The 21,448-nt window shown below is 38.2% G+C and overlaps 2 protein-coding genes across 2 annotated transcripts; both read left to right on the top strand.

Annotated features, from left to right (window-relative positions):
• The first annotated feature begins 10,914 nt into the window (after positions 1-10,914).
• Positions 10,915-11,364, top strand: LOC107991239 (uncharacterized). The gene has a single exon (XM_017045896.1). It carries the CDS (start codon positions 10,915-10,917, stop codon positions 11,362-11,364), a length of 450 nt encoding a protein of 149 aa, XP_016901385.1.
• Positions 11,365-11,951: 587 nt separating this feature from the next.
• Positions 11,952-15,129, top strand: LOC127148305 (uncharacterized). Its single transcript, XM_051081787.1, has 4 exons — positions 11,952-12,179; positions 12,299-12,634; positions 14,674-14,763; positions 14,953-15,129. The coding sequence occupies exons 1-4, from the start codon at positions 11,952-11,954 to the stop codon at positions 15,127-15,129; spliced, it is 831 nt and encodes a 276-aa protein (XP_050937744.1).
• The last annotated feature ends 6,319 nt before the right edge of the window (positions 15,130-21,448 follow it).

The following is a 21,448-nucleotide window of genomic DNA, read 5'->3' as shown; positions in this document are numbered from 1 at the left end:
TTTAAAGGTAGGAATAAGAAGACCATGTTTGCCTTCACTCAGGATCGATGTTAAGGGTTCAAACACATTCAATTCTCGAAAACAGCTATGGGATATTACACAATTTGTGGTATATTTTAGTCAAAGGTATGGATGAGACACATGCTTGGTAAATGTTTTTAATGAAAGAAGGTGGTGGTAGGGTAATCTCGTAGGTTCATAAACACTTCAACCGAAAGCACTTCTGCTATAGCCTCAGCGGATGGCGTTCTCTGTCAACTTTTCCCCTAAACGTAGAGCATTTCTTCCACGACGGGTATCTGACCTTTCTTAAATGGGTTCATTCCAAGGTTTATCGGGTTGTCAAAAGCAACCAAAAGGGTAGAGAAGTCTCACCTACTTTGAATGTGATTTTTTAGTCCATTCAAATTGCCCATGAAACTATGAAACTAAATAGGCCATTAAGTTGAACTCTATTTATCTCCTTTCTCAGAAAATGTAATGGAAAAGGGTGAAATTAATGGATAGGTCGAAGTGGAAAAGGGAGTCAAAATAAGGTTGATGCTTGATTTATATGCGAATTAGCATAAAGAGCTATTTCATGCTCAAATTCGGGTGATCGAATCCCTCTTCCTCAATGGTAGAATTTGATAATGGAGGAAGGAGGGTTTACATCTCTGAATGTCTTAGTTTTTGTCCACTAAATCCAAGAATCAGCCTTAGCTGAGAGATGACAAAAGAGAGATCTATGCCCTACTACCTACGGCGGCGGATGAGGCAACCTTCTCATTCAACCTATCTTTTTGAAACCTATAATGAAAAGTCGAGCACGCCACCACCAATGTGTTAATGTATGCGACATATGAGTGAAGGTATCCTATGCAATGAGTTTGCATAAGACCAGACCACGAAATAGTAATCACTAGATGTATCTCTGTTAACTAGATGTGTTTCTATTTTATTAGGATGACCTAGGTAACTTAGCCTTAATCCCGAGTGTATTATGAACTCCTGTTTGCGAGGAATTGTCTTTTGATTTGTACAGGTGAGAGTGGCCAGTTAACCGACTCAATATGCTTATCATTTTGGGGACAAAACTGAGTGGGGAGCTGGGAAAGTAATCACACAAGATGGAATTCACTCCTTCCCGACTTTAGGGTGAGTGGATAAATGTTTCCTTACATGGTGTCTCTGAGACTTGAACAAAGGGTCCTACCCTCTCTATGGCACGAGAGGGGTTTCTATTTAGTGGTTGGACAATAAATAGGTTGTTGATTAGAGAAGCACTGGTATTTAAGGACTAGAAGTAACTCAGGGGTAAAATGATAATTTGACCCAACTGGTGTTACGAACACTTGTGAAGGACTAACTTACTGGTATTGGTCTATATTCTTGGACACAGAAATATATCTACAGTGAGAAGAGTTTAGTTGTGAGCCTTTAGTGGAGTATACACACAGTCAACAAATATTGATTAATGTGGTTAATGAGTTTAGCCAATTAATCTCATATCGTTGTAGCTTCTGATCTGTAGGTCCATTAGGTCCTCTTCCTAGCTCGTAAAGGGTAGTGAGATTTATTTATATTGGTTGTAATTTCAAATGTTCAAATTTACTTTGGAAATTAGTATAATGTATGATGATACATTATAATATAAAGTTTATATTTAATTTGACTTTAATGTATAAATTTAATTTTGGATATAATTCTAAATTAATTTATGAGAGAATAAAATATTTGAATGACTTCAAATATTATTTTAATGTGAATTAGATTCATATTAAAACTATAGGTTAAAATTTAATATGTATATGATACATATTAAAACTATAGATTATGAGAGAAACTTATATTTGAATATGATTCAAATTTGAAATAAATTAAATATAAGATATTTAATTTAGTAATTAATTAATTAGAGAATTAATTAATAGTTTAGTTTAATTTAATTTAATTTAATTTAATTAAAACTATAGGTTATGTGAGAGATATTCATTTAAATATGATTTAAATGAAATACTAATAAAATATGATTTAATTAATTAATTTAATATTATTATTAATTTAATAAAATTATATTAATAGAGAACGTGGGTGGATTACCCACGTTCCCGATTCTCTCCAACATCCCTCTTCTTCAGTTTGAAGAAAGGGGAGTTATACGCATTTTTTTACAGATAAGTTCTGTATGCGAATTCTCAATTTCCTACCAATTGGTTCCCACAAACCATCTCAATCCAGAGAATACGAAGGTTTCCAAGTGGTGGTGCCTCAATTTGGTGTTTTGTAGATACAGAGACGTCAACGATCGTAAGTTTCCTCTTCTTTGTTTTTCTCTATATTTTTTTTAATTCACCATGCTTGGCCATAGCCATAGAAATTATTTTGCCAATGTATTGGTATTTTTTAGGTTTCAATTAAAATTGGGTTAAGGCCTCTGTAATTCTTCCGCTATGCAAAGGGCTTTCATCCCTTCACTAAGAAGAGAGAAGAAAGACGTATGGATGCAATCTCTTATTTATATATATTTTGATGAAATTCCATCTCATTCTCTGAGAAAAGAAAGTCAATTAAGAGAAAAATCAGTCTTATCGAGAGCCAAGATTGTTTTCGAGGACGATTCATATCTTCTAAAAATGAAGAGGACTCAAATTCTTTAAGCCTTCTCTTCTTATTTCTTTCGCAAATCAAGAGTGAAGATAAAAAAAGACTTTGAGTGCTCATTCTCTCTTATACTACTCAAACTTAATAAATAAAAGGTGGAGGTGATTGCATTCTCATACTTCTGGGAAGCCTTTCCTATGCCTTGGTTTCACTCTCCATATTCTATTAGGCATGAGAGATGAGGTTTAAGGCAAGGGTCTTTGGTTGATCACTTATCAAAGCCTAGCTTTCCCCGACATCGAGGTCATATTGATTACAGATACCAAGCCTTTTTTTTATATTCATCCTCCCTAATACGTCTTGTAACAGGATTTGGGAAAAGACTTAAGGATTATGAAATTCCCTCACACTTGTGGCACTATGAAAGGCATTGTGGATTCCCTGATACCTTATTCAAACTTGTAGGTATAGGAAGATGACTTGTTTAGAATGAGTCTCAGGCTAAGGAATGAGGTTTAAGCGCATGCAAGCTTTTCTTTAACATATATAGATTAGGTGGGACTGATTCCACTCCAGCTTTCTAGACTGAACCCACTCTAATCTTAGTTAAGTATGGGCTTTAACCCTTATATAGAGACTAAAAGTCCTTGCGACTACAAAGAGCCGGTTGCAAAAGATCTCTTGTCTCGAAACCTTTTACTCTACTATCTAAGACTAGTAAGGTAAAAGCTTTCTCTTTCCATCTTTGCAACCCCTTTCCTTTACTAAATACTAAAGAAAGGCTTGCAAGACTTTCCTTGAGTAAGTCGAAATGAACTCCACCCTAAACCCACTGAAGAGGGAGTTTCTCTTGTCTTGAGGAAATAGTTGAGGATACTCTCGCTCTTCTTGCCCTCTACTAAGGGGTAATGATCAAATAGTAGTCGTGCCTGTCTCGGTTGGTTATTTCTCTTTCTCGCCATAAGAAAGGGGTTCATATTGCTTGAAAATGAGTCTCTACTTTCTATATGAAAGGAGATTTCTCGATTTGACTACCCATTTCATTAATCCTTTTAATTCTACAAAATGAATATGGATATAAACAAGTTGCACTCCTAATACAGGATAAGTCCTTATTTTTTATTGAGGGCTTTGACCCTCTCCTTCCTAACCTCAGTTGGGTTCAATGAGCCTTGAATCTCTCGTTTTATATTCATATGGATTAAATTAAAGGTCTGTTTGAAGGCGCAAAGCGAAATTACTTGAAGGAGTGTATTATGAAATAACTCGACTTAAAATGATGAGAGGGGCAAAGCGAATTCCTTATTTTTAGAAGGGGTGCATTATGAAAAGCATCTTTGAAGGAATTCTATTAGAATCTGAGATTTTCCTATGCTTTATTAGTTAGAACAATTAGGACAGAGGCTTACAAGCCGTCACAGAGTCTTCCGCTAAATCATGCCAAACCCTTATTCAGGTATCTGACTTTTTCCAATTCATCCTTTGTGAATTAGTCTACCAATAACAGCATGCCAATACTTTGCCCTAACTATGAAGCTTGATTCCTATCTTCGCTTCTGAGCGCAAGAGGACGCACTCATCTAACTCGACTTTTGCAGCGAGTCTCATTGCAACTTTTCCCTATAGTAGTGATGACACACCATACATCATATCCCCTTTCAGTTCAGTTCTATTTCAATTGCCTCAACAAAGGATAATGGCATTTCTTCCGTATGAGTGGTAAGGGCACTAACGCCCGGTCTACCACACTCAGTGCCCCAATGACATATCGACCTTTACCATATCACATTCTTGCACATGCATAGGTATTCGTGAGATTGTGGGCACTATCCTTTTTCTTTCCTTTGTCTCACAATGCCCTGTTGGCAACCTCAGCCATTAGTCGTCTGCGATGGACCATAGCCAACTTCCTAATCAGCAACCTACGAGCTAACTCTGCTTCTCTGGATTCCCTAGCTAGCAATAGAAAAAGAGAACTGACTTGTTTTTGGAAATGGGCAACAAAAGATTGAAATCTACTAAAGCTAAGCATATAGATAGACTCCTCTCTGACTATTCCCTAGGATTTTATTCAGATTCTGGGTAATCACGTACTTAAGGAATGGGCAGTAAGGCTCAATAGGAGTTGAGATGGTCTGAGGGCTCGACTGAAAGGACTCCAAAATTTAAAGTCTGCAGGCTCTTTTCTTGAGCCTGTATGCTATGGAGACATGAGGACTCCGTGGTTGAATGCTTGTCTATCCAAAATCAAAACTAGGCTCGAATAAGCATAGATCCAATCATACCAGTTACATATGGTAAACCCTTTCATCAATCTCAAAGAAAGGGATGGGATCTCTCTCATCATGGTACTTGGTTCTTCTTTCCATTTTTTCCCGAATCCCTCAATAGTATGTATTCCCAAGAGTTATGGAACCTTGACAGAGTAAAGGTTATGAGGTGTTTTGACTTCTATTTTCTACATTCTTCCTTCTTAATAGAAAGAGAGGGAGAGTAGTGAACATCTTTTTCAGTAAAAGTGAAAGGGTTGGCTCCTTTAACTTGAACTCATAAATAAAGAAAAATCAGGTTTCACTTGTTTCACTTGAAAGAATTCAGAACTATTAAAAACAAGTCTTTCATTTCTTTCATTCATCCATTTAAGGATCCTTTCTTTCGTTTCACTTTCCGGCTGGTTGGCTCCATACCTAAGGGTGCTCCGTCTCCAACCTTTTTCTTTCATTTCTTCCGTTCATCCAAGTTACCATCTTTATAGCTTCTTTTTCTTTTTTTGTCTTTCTCGATGAAATTAGAATGGCTCAAGAATCGAGAATCCTTTGCACCAATCAAGTCGCTCCTAGTGGGTGTTCTTAACATCCTTTACTCAATGACATTCCCCCGGGTATAAAAGGAAAGGAGTGAAAAACCAAGGTTCCCTTACTTAGTAATTATCATGAATATGTTCGTGTTGTGTGTATACGTGTAGCAGCCTTGCTTTTGTGACTAGATCCAAGGCCCTACATTGGTTGCGAGGGTTTATAATACAAAGGGTCTGATCATTTTTCGTATTATATTCTTGTCCATAAGCTGCCATAACAAACCTTAACATGTGAGAGTAGGTTACTTATCTAGCTTTATGGTGATCTAGATACGATAAGGGTCTTGAAAGACGTAGTATAAGTATGATTGAGAGGCCTAGTAATATCGCGATTCAGAATATCCTTTAGAGGCTGACGAGCTGAGTCTTCTTTCTTTCATCAAGTGAGGTTCATTCTTTCTAGTTAAAGAACCTATTTTGAGTTGTTTTAGAACCCTATCAGTTGAGCTGAAAAAAGACGGGGTTATGCTTCTGGCGGCAACTTAATAGATCCCCCTATGAAAGAGGATGAGAAAGTCTTATAGTTTGTTTTTGGCTTGTCTTGTACATGTCCGATGCCAAATTTGGAATAACGAAATAAGCACAATCATAGCGAAGATAGGTAATCCTATTCGGGAAGAAAGGTAGAACCACTCAGACAATCGGTTAAGGCAAGGCCGCACTGTGGCGAGTGACTTTGTGCTGCAGCTTCCGATTTGATGCCTTTTGAAGTGCACACCGATGCGTCAGACTACGCCATTGATCGGTCTTAGCCCATGAGGGACACCCGGTTGCCTTTTCCAGTGGGAAGCTAAATGATGTAGATCAACAAATAGAATTTCTTAAAAAAAATGAGTATGAGATCACTTCACACCTTCCTAAATGTGAATGGCGATTGATGGATTGGTCATCATTTAGCGTGCGACTCGAGTTTTGGCATCGGTTTTCTGTCCTATTAGTGTATAGGCCAAAACTATAGATTTGAGCCTGTGGATAAAAGAGGACTGAGCACAGGCCGGGGTGTGAAAGAGGCCAAAGAGCAAGAGAAAGGCATTTTTTGGATGTAAGGCACTAAAAACCAAATGAGATTTTCAAGGCTCAAAGAATTTAAGGATAACAATACCAATAAAATTGGACAATGAAATTTTCCCTGTCATCGCGCTGCCAAATCATAGCTCTATGAAAAGGACGGAATGCATCGAGCCTACCTAGAAAGGTCAATTGGGTGGGAAAGGTAGATGTGATAGAAGGAGAGTGAAGGAAAAACATCAAGAGGCATGCTGCAGCAGAATAATAATGATCATGTTTTACTCTAAATGCATCTAAACGATTTAGAAGTTAACATGCATATGCTATGTGATGGACCTAAACGAAGAGCATAAAAGGTAAACGATGAACTTACCTTTTATAGTTCTGAACTTCTTCTTCGATCCAAAGCTTCTTCTTTGCCTGAAAATCATGAGCAAGGACAACTACTAAGTTGACCTACTAATCTCAGGACCAAGAACGAAGTTGTGGGACTTGGTTTGTGAAGTAAAACTTTAAGAGAAGGAAGGAGGTAGTCTATCGTTTAGGTAATTTTTTAGAAAAAAGCATCATCTTGATCTCATTTTTTAATGAGAAGTTTATATATGAAATTTACATGCAAATTGCATGCAAATTATTTCATATAATCTCAACACCTAATTAATCCATTCACTTTTTGATGAAATTAGTAGCTTCTAATTCACAATAGGCTGCCACATTGCCCACTAACTTTTAGTTAATTAAGTAATTAGTCAAAGGGGCATTTTGGTCATTTGACCAATTAAGTCAAAGTCAAACTTAGACTTTTCTTGGTCAAAAGTCAACTTTTTGACTTTTTGCTATTTTAACCGTCGTGACTAATTCGAACCTCCCGAGTATGAATCCACATTCATTTTTCTAAAATTCAAATCATATTTGAATATAAATCCAGTCAAAATTCAAAGTTAAAATCAACATGTTGACTTTTACAACTTCGACTGTTTCAAAACTTTCCAAGCTTCTAAATATGAATCCATATTCATATTTATTTAAATCATATTTAAACACAAAGCTTAAAGTTTATATCTACCGACGTATATCTTATATATTTATCGGTTTCTCTCTATTTTCTTAATTTGAACAATTCGAGCTACTTCAACATATTGTTCTTAGTTGAATCCATATGAGCTAGTAGGGGAACCTAATGGACCTATAGATCATGGGCTCCAACGATTCGAGATTAACTCGCTAAACTCTTTTAGACCAAGCTTAATCAACATTTGTTAACTAAAGAGTCATTCCACTAAAGACTCTTAGTTGCACTCCCCTCACTATAGATATATTTCTGTCCACCTAATATAATCATGATGAGTAAGTTGATCCTTCACAGGTTGTTCGTAATCTTGGCTGGAAAAAAAACTGTTTTACCCCCGAGATTACATCTTTCTCCTTAAGACCCATTGATCCACTATTGAACAATTGGTTTAAAGTCCAACCTATAAACCTTAATCCTTCTCAGGCCAATGAGAAGGTGGGGCCTCTTGTTTCAGACTTGGAATCAGTTCTCAAGGGAACAACCTATCTACTATCCCAGAAGTGGGTAGGAGTGAATTCCGTCTTGCACCCTATGTCCCTAGCTATCTACTCAATCTTATCCCTGAAATGGGAGGCTTATTGGGCCAACAATGATGAGCTGCCCTCACCTATGCAGATCTAAGGATACCACCGAATGAATAGAAGTTCATAGTTAGCTCAGGATTAAGATCAAGATACCTAGGTCATCATAATTGAAATAGTCAGTTTATAGTTTACGGTGTTATAACTAAAAGTGACTATGTAAACCTGAGATTTCCCTCGGATCATTTTCTCTTTTCATCTATTGTTGGGATTACTAAGTTAAAAGAAGAAAGAAAAAAAAGGAAGTGGAATTGGACAACACAAAGCCCACCACCGACAAGCTCATTTTTTAGCCCAATTTCATTTCATTCCTCTATCATTTTCCATCAAAACTTTCAGAGCACTTTGAGGAGAGAGTGAAGGAAGAAGAAGAAGAATAATTTCGTGGTTTGAGGTTGAAGAAGATAGGAAAAAGTTCATGCAAAGCCAGCCATTGCAGAATCTGGGTGCAACTGTCAACCTCTGGTTTGTTTTGTTCAGTTTGAGCTATCCAGAAGGAACTAAGAGGTGAGGTTTGATTTTCTTGAAAGTTAATTCATTTTCCAACAAATTTTATGAAGGAAGCTTGAGTTGAATAGTATGAGAAGTTAATGGTTTTTGAAATGGAAAACAGAGCACAGGATTTTCGAGCAAACCAGGAGGATTTCTAGTGTTCTCTGATGCTTTGAGTATTCTGGAAATACACAAGTCGAATCAGAAGCTCTATTTGGTATGGTTGGAAAGCTTATTCAATATTCTACAAATTTCATGAATATTTTGTGAGCCAAAAAGGACTTTAAGTGGGGTAAATTGCAGGAGATAGATAAAGAGTGGTAGAGAACCTCGAATTTTGTATTGTCTGTGTTCGGGGCAATTCTGGACGAATTGGTTGAGAATCTCGTTTTCATTTCTTTAGGTAAGTTGTAGAGTATTCGAAAATGAAGAGTTTTATGTATATTTCATTAATTTTGGTTTCGTTTTGAGGAAGTTCTAGGTGTTGGAAGTTAGGATATCGAATCTAGAAAATCTGAAAAGTGGGATGTAATGTGATTCTTAATCTAATTGTTTAGAGATTCATGAGCATGGAAAGACAAAGCTACCTATGGTTCTAATGCTTAGTTTTTATTGTTGACAGGCCAAGAGGAAATAGGCTGAGTCTACAAACTAGAGAACTAGATAAGACTGTGAGTGACAAAACAAATTTCTAAAATGTTATTAAACAGTTGTTCATAATTATATGTTTTACATGTTTTTCTATGAATGATACATGGTTTTTGTGAACGGTTTCAAACATGAGTTTTGAGCTTAGATTTTCTATTGAGGGTTATATCGAGCACATGGCTAATGGCTTTATGAAAAGTAGTTGAAATGATATCTTTTAAAGTAAAGCATGTGTTAGCAAATATTGTATAATAATTTAAAGTTTTTCACGAGCAAGCTGAATAAACTTGAGTTTTATAAAAGATAACGATAAAAATGCATGTTTAAATGTTTTCATGTGACTTCGTGGAGATTTCCATTGACTACATGACTAAGATATTGAGCCTGAGGCTATATGGTACCATGTGCACACAGGTTATATTTCCGTTGTCGACGTTGAGTGTACTCCGTGACAACAATGTTGTCGTGAGTGTTGGACGGGCCCCACTACGATAAAGACGATGGGAGTGTCGAGCGGGCCCCACTACATCGTAAGACTAATAAACGTTAGTTGTACTGGGCGTGCCCTACACCACGTAGATCGGTCATGTTAGTTAAAACGTTTGATGTACTTGTTATGCCTTGCTAGATTTTTTTATGACGAACTTGGAAGATATTTTAGAAAGCCTTATTTATTACACGTTTATGTTAAATGCTTTGATTGAGCATATTGTACGTCTAAAGGTTTATCACATATTTTGACGTCCGTGTTTAGAGTTTTAAATTTAGTCACTCACTGAGCCTCGTAGCTCATTCTTTTCAAAATGTTTCGAACTTTTTAAGTAGAGATCGAGCTCCCGGTGCCTGATATACTGCCAACATCTGCTGAAAGTTCTGGATCAAACTCCAGTACGTGGTTGGAGTTGTATTTTGAGTCTGTTCATGTTGAAATGTTTTGTAAGGTTTGTATAATATTGTCCTAGAGGTTGTAGTCGTAAAACTCTAGTTGTATAGGTTTTGGTCGTGATATTTATATCAGGTTCTTTTACAAACCAAGTGATGTCAGAACTGCATCTCGTGTATGTTGGAAAGGTTTCTGTGGATTTCGTTTTGTGGTGTTCCATGTTGAATATTCTATATCTATGATTGGTATGTTTATCAGGTTTAACGTTTCAGTAGGGTCAACAGGGATCGTTAGAGGAGACGATGTCTGTTGGCTTCACGCCGTCTTTCGGGCTAAGACAGTAGGTGGTCCGGGAGGGGGTGTGACAACTTGGTATCAGAGCAGTTAGCTCCATGGGAAAAGAGACATGGTAGTTAGTGCTATGAAAAATCCAGGAAGTAAATAGTTAGACGTTGGGTCAGTTCAGCTAGAACTAGCGAAGTAAGGTTCGAGTAGTATTGAGAGGGAGTCCAGTCAGGACTAGAATATGGGTATAAGTTTAGTATCATATATCTGAGTTGAGTATGTATAGCATGTCTAATGTGTCAGTATGTTATAGGAGTCATGCCACCACGTATTAGAAGATGATGCAGGCAGAATCAGGAATGGGACGTAGGATCCTACCCAACGTCAATCTAAAAGGGGATCTAGTACCCCAAGAGGTCAGATTGAGGCAGAGAGTGAGCGATTTGCTAGATCTGCACATGAGATCGGTAGGCCAGAGAGAGTAGGGCCTAGTAATCCGAAAAAGATGTATGGGATTGAACGGTTGAAGAAATTACGAGCCACAGTGTTTGAGGGTTCCACGGATCCAGCTGACGCCGAGGTCTGGTTAAATATGCTGGAGAAATGCTTCGACGTAATGAGTTGTCCTCAGGAGCGAAAAGTCAGATTAGCCACATTTCTGTTACAGAAAGAGGCCGAGGGATGGTGGAAATCCATTATAGTTAAGCGCAATGATGCATGTACGTTAGATTGGCAGACGTTCAGAGGCATATTTGAGGAAAAGTACTATCCCACCACATATTGTGAGGCAAAGAGAGATGAGTTTCTAGAGCTGAAACAAGGGTCACTTTCAATGGTCGAGTACGAGAGGAAGTATACCGAGCTTTCGCGGTATGCTAAAGTGATTGTGGCATCTGAGAGTGACAGGTGTCGCAGGTTTGAGAGAGGGCTATGTTTTGAGATACGTACCCAGTGACCGCTATTGCCAAGTGGACGGATTTTTCCCAGCTAGTAGAGACTGCTTTACCTGTGGAGCAGAGTATTATAGAGGAAAAGTCGACAATGGATCTTAGTCGAGGAGTTTCAACAACTAGTGGTTTTCGAGGTCGAGAGCAACGGAGGTTCACACCTGGAGTGAATGTTTCAGGTTGTCAAGACTTCAAACGTCGATCGGATGGCAAACCATTGAGGCAGATGAGTTCAGGTAGTGCTTATCAGAGGCAGAGTCAGAGAGCTTCCAATCAGTCTGCGAACTCGGTAGCAAAACTGCGGACGGGTCAGGAGTCTGTTGCTAGTGAATCCAGGAGAACCCCATGTGTAAGTTGTGGCAAGAGTCATGGGGGTCAGTGTCTTGTTGGCGCTGGTGTGTGTTACCAGTGTGGACAAATAGGGCATTTCAAGAGCGATTGTCCATAGCTGAGAGTAGCAGTTCAGAGAGACTAGGGAGTTGAGTCCCACACAATTGAGCAGCCGAGAATCTCAGTAGCTGCAGGGAAGGGAACTAGTGGTGCAAGATAAAAGGGAGTTGTGGGGAGACATAGGCAGTAGGGAAAAGTCTACGCCATGAGTCAACAGGAAGCAGAGGACGCAGCAGATGTGATCACTGGTACGATTTTGATTTGTAATGTACCTGCACGTGTTTTATTAGATCCTAGCGCTACGCATTCCTTTGTTTCCAATATGTTTTTAACCATGCTGAATAGGATGTTAGAGCCTTTATCTGAGGAGTTAGTCATATGCACACCAGTTGGCGACGTTTTATTAGTCGGTGAAGTGTTGCGTGATTGTGAGGTTGTAGTGGAAGGTCTATGTATGTTGGTGGATCTTCTTCCCCTAGAGTTGTAGGCATTGGATGTAATTCTGGGAATGGATTTCTTATTCACTCACTATGCTTCGTTGAATTGCCATAGGAAAAGGTAACTTTTAGGAAACCAGGTTCGACTGAAGTTGTTTTTAAGGATGAGAGAAAGATTATCCCTACGAGTTTGATTTCAGCTCTGAAAGCTGCGAAGTTGTTGAGGAAAGGTTGCACAACATTTCTTGCGCACGTGGTTAAGGTGCAAGAAGAACAGTTGAAACCAGAAGATGTTCCTGTAGTGAATGAATATATAGATGTTTTTCCCGCTGATCTATCGGGTTTTTCGCCTGATAAAGAAGTGGAATTCACTTTTGAATTGTTACCAGGAACAACACCTATTTCACAGGCACCATACAGAATGGCTCCGAGCGAGCTTAAGGAGCTGAAGGTGCAGTTGCAAGAACTAGTTGACAAGGGATACATCAGGCCTAGTGTATCACCTTGGGGAGCTTCAGTGTTATTCGTGAAGAAGAAAGATGGTACCCTAAGATTATGCATTGATTACAGGCAGTTAAACAAGGTCACGATACGTAACAAGTATCCTCTACCACACATCGATGAAAGCCTAGGGTTCTAGATTCTTTAAGTTACCTCATAAACTCAGTTGTTCTATCTACTCTTTCTTTCTTCAAGTTCAGGATCTTATTGAGACTGATTAATTCGGTATAAATACCCTAGGCTTTCTTTCTACTATCTTCTATTATTGTGCTAGCCCAATTCTGAATTTGACCACTCTTGATCTATAAAATTGCATAATTTAGTCTATCAATACTTGAATAAGGAATTTCTCTATTCACAAATAATTCTCGATCTAACTCCTATCTTCTTAGTTCAGTTACCTAGCTGACTCTTCCTTTTTAATAGGTGATAGTTGAGCTTCTACCCTCGAAAGAAAGTCTCGATTTTGCACCAAAAAACTAATAAGATAACCAGACCGCGGAGTGGGCTGATACAACTCTCTTTCCTTATTCACACCTTTCACACTCGATCAGTATCATTTCTTAAGTTCAGGAAGACAGAGTGAGAAAAACTCAACTCATTTCGCTTAGAGAACTTTCAAGAAAGAAGCTTCCGATTTTTCGATCTGATACCTCCCCTCCTCGAGCACTTTCCTCTAAATGAAATTTGATTCTCACTTCTAGCTCTTGGCTTGTCCTTATCTAAAGAAAGATATTTAGAGGCATCTCAAATTCTTTGAGCCTTCCACTCCGTGGGTTGTTGGAGGATGAATTAGAGAAAGATGGAGGTAAGCCTTTCCAACTATGTGGGTCTTATAGATATGATCCCTTTTTTTCTCTCTTTATTCAATCTCAAGTTCTTTGAGTCTTCTACGTCATAAATCTACCATATTAACTGAGCCTAACCCTCTTTCTTGCTTGTACCACCTCAATGAACAAGGGTAGTCTATTTCATCTTTTTTTTCCTTGAGTCTCGTTCATCATACATGTACAATATCATAATAGCATTTCTAGAATCTTTGCTACTGAGTTTTAAAACTCTTGAAACTATAAAAACAAAGATTGCAATGGAAATAGATGCTAATGAAAGAGGTATAGCGGATCCCTTCACTAACTTCCTTGACCTTTCTAAACTGGGCGGGCAGGGTCTGACGAGCAGAGACTGTGTAAAGAATCGATCATTGTGACTCAGAGGCACCCCTAAGTTACGGTGCTATTTTACCAACGAGACCTCATTCACTCATAAAAGCATACCCTTTGATTCATTATATGAAAACCTCTGTCTTTTCTTATGTGCGTCGAACTCTGTAGAAGGCATCAAATGCAATTCCTTCCGCTAGGGTCTCATTAAATAATCTAGATGTATCAAAGATAGAACTCAAACTTTCCTAACTGAACTTTCTGTAGGACATAGAAGGCGTAGGACTCTGCAGAAGCAGAAGTAGTTCTACTCAAGTATCCTATTTTGATACAATTATAAGAGAAAGAAAGCCTATAAAAAAACTATCAAGTCAAAAAAAGAGAGCCTAGTGCCTACAACAACTCAATTTCATCGAGCAAGAGTCTAAGATCTGATCTTGAATAGGAATCCTTCGTACTAATTTCATCTACTGTAAAGTACATAGCCTTTGGAATGTCTGAAGTCACTAGCTTTTTATATTTGAGACTTATTCATTGTGGCATACATACTCAATTTCTCTCAAGTCCTCAACATCTTTTCATTGAATAAACCCAATCAAATGCTCATCTGTGAAGGACCCAATGCGTTTATCCACTCAGGAAGCAGTGGGAAGAACAAGCGTACAAACTCGTGCTCTGCTTTCCATACGACTGACTATTGAAGTATGACTAAGACCATGAATCTCTTCATTAAGAAAGAATAAGCAAACTCCACACGTCGACTCATCTTTTTTTTCAAGACCTATGTGTCGATGGACAAGTATCTGGTCTTCTCTTTTTGGCATTATAGCTCAAAGAGTTCCATGCCTTGCTCATACGCTATGTTGACGACAACCTTCATGCGTGTGAAATGTCTCCTTTTGTAGCCACTACTCAGTCGGTAATACCTAGGATTATTCCTAGTTTGAATAAATAATAAATAGAATCAATGAACAAGGTGATGCTCGTATTATGAAATTCTATATGTCTCTCTTCTCGATGTTAAAGCTCATTTAGCTTACCAGTGTCGAGGAAGACTTTTGAGAGCATCATCGGTCCTAGTGACTTAGTATTGATTAATGGTGGACAGGTCCTATCTTCCCTTCTCTCCTCCTTCGATGTCCCTAATGTGATACGAGGGCCCTTGGAAGAGGGCTTCTCCTTCACCCTAAGATGGAAGGCTGTCTTAACAGCTTCGTGGTATGCTCACCTAATGGCAAAGGACAATGACTCCGTCTATCCAATAATTCAAAGAAGAGTATCTTAGGTCTAGGCTGTCCCAAAAGTGAGATGTCCACTTTTGGCTTTTGACTCACTTTCGTCCACTCTCACGGACAACAGTGTGAGTAGGGTGGTCTTTGGCCCCCTTTTTTCTTGTTCGCCTTTGACCCCAACACTGAGTTCCACTATAGGTGGGTCGTATGTGCTTTGAACGAAGAATACGACCGTATCTCCCAGAGGCGAGAGTCATGGGTATAAGGCCTATCCTGGGATGCCTGTATTGCGGTTGTACTGGCAATGTCAAGAGAAGAGTCTTTTCCATTGGCAACTACTTCAACTAGCGACTTCTCTTTCCCATCCATCAATGGCTTGCCAAAATCTGAGTGGAATCCCTATGGATGGAACCTTTCTTTGACTAGGTAGCTCTGCTTGATTTGTTAGCGGGAAGGCACAATTCACTCAGTGGATCTTAAGAGTGCCACTGTGGCCTCTTTACATCCTGCTTCAAGTCTTCCATCTTTAGACCTAGCCTTTGAATCTATGATAAGGCCCTGGCCACGAATATTCTAGATCTTGCTTTTATGTGAAAGAGCATTTCTGTATCTTTTCTTGCAGAGCAACCTCTTGGATATTCTTCATTTTTCTTGGCAACTTTTCGTACTATTTTGTGGTGTGGGTAGCATCAAAGCAGGTGTATCCAGGGGTTCACTTAAATGTGAACGATGTTCTCATCGCTGACTCTAGAGTCAAAGCTGCCTATACTCACTTGATCATTGAACTTGGTGTCAGCATCTTGGTAGGAAAGTCTAGACTTCCGGAGCTGTGGAATTTGCGAAAGGATTTCAACTAGAAAAAATGAAACTTGATCTTTCACCTATTTCCTTGAAGACTATCCTGAAGTCCTCATCCCCTCTAGGATGGTCTAATTACCATCTGGGGTTGCAGACTCCTTTGTGTCTATCCACAAACTGAGGATTGTAAGGCTTGGTTCGAAAGTCGCCTCCGTCTGAAGTTCAACCTTCGCCATGGGCGATGCGCCAGATGCCTAATCGTCATCTTGGCTTTTGCGGCTTGTTCTCACATGCCGCTAGCATTGGTTCTAGCCTTAGAAGTAGTACTACCTCTCGTAGTTCTGCGCTATCTCCAGTTTCGACTTGTAGAATATATGAAGGTCAGAGCTTCAAAGATGCCTCCGAATGGAGCTTATCCATATGAGTAAAGATGATATATTGTTGAATACGAGCTCTTGTACTCATGGATGAAGCAATATCTAAACTTCCTTGGCGGTGCCTTTTAGAGATGTATCCTTGGATTACCCTTGAAGAAATCTTTGATATCCTAGAGTACCTCCCCACGTAGCAGTTATGGTACTCGCCTAAGTCAAAGATTGAAGGGAGAGGTATGAACTAGCCAAATTCTCCATTAAATTCAGATATGATTGGGAGTAGAATAGGATCTCTCATGAGAAGAAAGACAAAGCATATTTTGAAGTAGTAAGTAGATATAGGCTTGAGGGGAAAGAAGAGATTTAGCTCGACAAGGGAAGGTTTCGATACTGATTATTAATAGGAACAAAGGTCACAGACGAATCAAGAGTCACAGCAAGAAAGGAAAGATATAGATCGATGTTTTTAGTTGGGTAGAAGCTTCTTTCTTGAGTTGGATCCATATCGAGTGAATAAAACAAGAATATAACGAAACTCTTTCTATGGAAGGATCATATTCTATTTTTATCCCTTCCTTCTCCAACCCTACTCCGCAAGGAAGCGGAGACAGGAATTTAGCCTAGTGAAGTTATCAAGTCCTTGTTCATTGACAAGAAAATCAAGCTTCCTTTTTATGGTTAAGGAGCACAAATCGACTTCTTCCTACAAGCTAAAAGAAAAAATTCCAATAAATAAGGCTCCATAAGAGTTGACAAATGAGCTTTTTTTCTCAAATTCTTTTAGCCTTTTAAATTAAACCAGTGAGGACTCTGAAGCAAGGCACAATGAATTTTAGTCCGAGCAGTCGGAACTATTCTTTTTTTAAAAGCAATTATGAAAGGGAAAAATGATAAGAAGAAAGAAGAATTCTCTCTATCGACAACGATAGAATTTTCTTGCTTAACCTTTTAGGATAGGCTTTCTTCCTAAACTTCACCCTAGGATTAAGCCTTATCCATTCATTTATAGTGGGTAGTAGCAAGCAAGCAAGAGGGACAAAGAAAAAGGAAGTGAACCCCACTTTTTCGTGAAAAAATTAGAGTTCATCGCATAGTCCGCAGTTTCATTTAAAGTGGAAGTTCTTTTTGTTGATGGTAAGATGAGATTGTCTTCCATCTTTCTAATTAGGATAAATCACATGTGTCACAAGATATGTCCAAGGAAGGCCACCTCCTCTCACATTCATCGATTTCACCCTTCACTCACGAGAAATGAAATCACGTCTGGGTTCACATCCTTGGGTCGAGTACCTCGTGCGAGAGTTTCCTTTCTCAATCTTGACTTTCCATTGACTTTCTCAGTCTAAACTTGATTCTGTCTTTGGAATGGGATCCTTCTTCTCCTTCATCTATCATATTTGATAATCGCTTATCAAACAGTTTCACTTCTCCCTTCTCCCAGTCTAATTCTACTTCCCTTTCGAGTTCTACTACGACCTCTTATGTGCCCTGACCTAATTGGAATGCCCGATTTTCCTGTGCAAATAGAGGTCTTGACTGAAAGGAGAGAATCGACTTCATCTTTTTCACGTAAAAAATTGGTCATTCAAATTCACATTCAAGAGCAAATCCTTTCTCAGACAGATTTCGATGTGCCCTTTATGAGAATGCAAACTGACTCTGGAAAGCCACTGATTCTAGAAAAGGTAGGGACCTAGAGGACATCAAATCCATAAGGTCTACAGGCTAGACACGGGATGATTTAACTTAGTTAGCCTTTTCAGTGGGTGCATATGATCTATCCTAGAAGGGTTCAAATTCCAAGGGAAAGCCAAAATTGTGACGAAAAGCAGACAAGGGGTACAACATTTCACTCCTACACGCGATCATTGCACTCGCCCAAAAGCTCCATGGGCTTGCTGATAACCAGTCCCATGAAGTAACTCAAAGAATAGAAAGATCAAAGTAAAGACGTGAATTCCATTTCTCAGTCATATTTCACCCTTTGGTATCATACTGTATCGCACCAAAATGCACACCCATCTTTCTTTATCTTTCTCGCATTTCTTTCCTCACAAAGGAGGGATTACTCCATACACCCTCCTTATTCTTATGATCCTATTTAGCCCAACGATGTGAAGCACATGGGAAGATCTTCTAGGTCTCTCACTCATGTGTCTAGTACCATAGACCCTTTGATTTGAGTCTACGAGGTGAAAACAAGCAATGAAATAAAAAGACTCACCCAAGAATTAATGGTTCTAACTTGCACTCCTTCAAATTGAAAGGATAAGGACCACACAAATTCTTTGTGCCTACGAAGCCTCTCCTTTTTAGTCGAGCTGCTTCATACCTTTCAGATTTTATATGGATTTTTTAAATAAGGGTCCATCCGAAGGACTCATAAATCTATATTAACATTAGGCCTATGGCTCAAATCAGTGAAATAAAAAACAAGGACTAAGGCACAGAGTATTTGCGAACAAGGGAGGTCCTTTCATCCTACATATTCCCACTTAGTGGTCGAACCTCTTTGATTCACTAAAGAAAAGATGGAACTCAATTCAACTCCTACAGAGCCTTCGGACGGGTAGCAAATCCCATCCTCTACTAAACCAAGCACTAGGTTGTAGCCTAATCTCAAAAGTTGAGCTTGTGTGCGGACTCTAAAATAGAAAGGTGGTTAATAGTTCCTCATTGCGAATTGAATGTGGGATATCCACCCTAGATACCAAGAATGATTATGGATCAATACAGGATGGAGGACACAATTCAGCTTGGGTTGACAGAGTCACTATCAAGGTAGAGACATCATCCGTTCATTGGAAACTAAATAAAGATATAGAGGATAGGCTTTCACTTTCTAGTGGAATTCAGAGGTCCAACTATCTACCACTAGGGAATGTTAGAGGATTTAAGTTCATTCTAGCAAGATTTTGATTGTAGTATATTCACTACATGGAATAGAGTTGATCGAAGAAGAAGTCCTACTTGGAGATTCAGTCAAACTACCATACCTTGTGTGGTTCGAGTGGTCCGATATCTTCTTTTATTTAAGACTGATCTTCCTTCCCCCTCTAGAGCTGGAGCAAGAAGGATGCATTCAGGATTTCACGAAGTATGTGTCCATATAGCCTAAAGTCTCGATAGTTACCTCTCGGTCTTTCGGTTAAAAAATAACGTCGATGAAGACGTGTGGGTGCACTATAACGCAGTGGGGATTGTCACTTTCCATGAATTTCCCATTTCTCACTCAGGAACTTTGCTTATTTCTTTTTTTAAGGATCAACCTACAAGGGATTTTTCTTCCAATTTTTTCTCTCCCTCTGAATGAAACTTTTCCTTGCCATAATGATTTAATTCCTAGTAGTATCAATGATACAAGTCGGATCCTGGATGTAAAAATATAAGAAGGAAACTATCCTTCTCCATTGAAAGAAATTAGAATTTCGTGGATACAACACATACAAAATGAACCAAATTTTCCTGATGTAGAGGCAATCAAGAAAGCTACATAAGTCAATATATAACCTACAGAAAAGTGCGCTAGCTAATTCTGAAGGAATGGAATTTCCAAAGTGGAAGCGTATGAACGCCGTGCAAGTGAAATTCAATTTGTAAAATCAATAAATTCAAAGAAAAACAATAAACAAAACTTAAGCATGCTTCTCATGGAGGAAAAAGGTGAAAAGAAACAAACCTTTGTACAACCTTAAAGAACTCTTCTTCCAAGCTTCCAAGACACCACAAAATCTTTCTTGTTATTCTCCAAGTAAAGAATCAAAGAGAGTTGTGGGCTTCTGTAATTTTGGTGAGGGAAAATTTTTTTAGAGAATTTTTTTTCCTTTTAGAATACAGAGAGATCGATAAGAGTGTGCTTCAAAAAAAATCTTTCTCTTTTTCTTTTAAAAACAAATCTTAACTATTATTGAAATGGAGGGGGAAGTTATCAAAAATAACTTCCTCCCTCTTTTCCACATAGAATAACTCCCAAGGGAGTTATTCATTCTATTTATTTAAAAAAATTAATTAAATAAAATTAATATAATTTTAATTAATATATATTATATCTCATATAATATAAACTTTATATCATATCATATATAATATAACCAATGGTTTAGATCTCTTGTATAATCTATAGTTCTAATATGAATAGAATCCATATTAATTTTAACCTATAGTTTATTTGTGAATCTTAGTCATATTATTATTATTATTTGAATCATATTCAAATATTAACCTCTCATAAAAACTTTACATTATAATGTAGCAAATACATTATATTAATTGTATCATATATAATTTATTCCCTTTAATCAATTTGAACAATTCAAATTAAACCAACATAAATTTGATTCTCATTTATCCTTATTGAGCTAACAAGGGGACCTTATGGACCTACAAATTGAAGCTCCAATGAAATGGGATTAATTAATTAAACTCTTTAATTAAATTAATCTCTATTCATTAACTATTAGTCATTCCACTAAAGACTAATAGTTGCACTCTTCTTACTGTAGATATATTTTTGTGTCCATTAGATATAACCAATCAACAGTGCAATGACCCTTCACAAATTGCTCGTAAGTACAGCTAGGCCAAAAATTATCGTTTTGCCCCTGTAATTACATCTAACTCCTTAAGTACCACTGATTCCTCTAATGAACAATAATTATAGTCCTACTATAACTGAACTTCTCTCAGGCCAAGAGAGGGTGTGGCGCCACATTGTTCAAGCCCTGAAATCAGCTCTTAAGAGAGAAATTTCTCTACTTACTCTATCTATAAAGGAGTGAATTCCTTCTTGTGTAGCTGTGTTCTCAGCTCCCCAATTAGACGAATCCTCAAAATGGTAGGCATATTGAGTCGGCTACATAGGCCACTCTCACCCATGCAAATCAAAGGATCGTCTTCCTAGGCAGGAGTTCACAACTCAGTTAGGATTCAGGTCAAGTCACCTATAGTCATCCTGGTGAAATGTAGTCTCAACTAGTAACGGTGTTAATAACAGAGACTATTCATTTCATGGTCTGGTCTTATACAAACTCTTTGTATAGAATACGCTCGCTCTAATGTCTTGACATGAATGATTAGGACCAAATCATTAGTAGCACTTTAGAATAATTGTAACAACTACAAAGTAGGTCGTATTCGTAGTGTCACTAGGATAAGGTATCCAGCCTTATTCATTTACTACAGACCAATTAGGTTATCACTT

The sequence above is a fragment of the Cucumis melo genome, chromosome 2 (assembly GCF_025177605.1).
Source record: "Cucumis melo cultivar AY chromosome 2, USDA_Cmelo_AY_1.0, whole genome shotgun sequence".
Taxonomy (NCBI): Eukaryota; Viridiplantae; Streptophyta; class Magnoliopsida; order Cucurbitales; family Cucurbitaceae; genus Cucumis; species Cucumis melo.
Note: the sequence above shows the minus strand (reverse complement) of the source record. Positions and strands in the feature narration are given on the sequence as shown.

Bases quoted from the DNA above. Each gene is read 5' to 3' on its own strand.
- LOC127148305 (XM_051081787.1), top strand. From the start codon at position 11,952: ATGAGTCAACAGGAAGCAGAGGACGCAGCAGATGTGATCACTGGTACG. The intron at 12,180-12,298 runs GTTGTAGTGGAA...GAATTGCCATAG, and splicing joins AAGTGTTGCGTGATTGTGAG to GAAAAGGTAACTTTTAGGAA. The intron at 12,635-14,673 runs GTGCAGTTGCAA...TTGGCATTATAG, and splicing joins GCGAGCTTAAGGAGCTGAAG to CTCAAAGAGTTCCATGCCTT.
- LOC107991239 (XM_017045896.1), top strand. From the start codon at position 10,915: ATGTATGGGATTGAACGGTTGAAGAAATTACGAGCCACAGTGTTTGAG.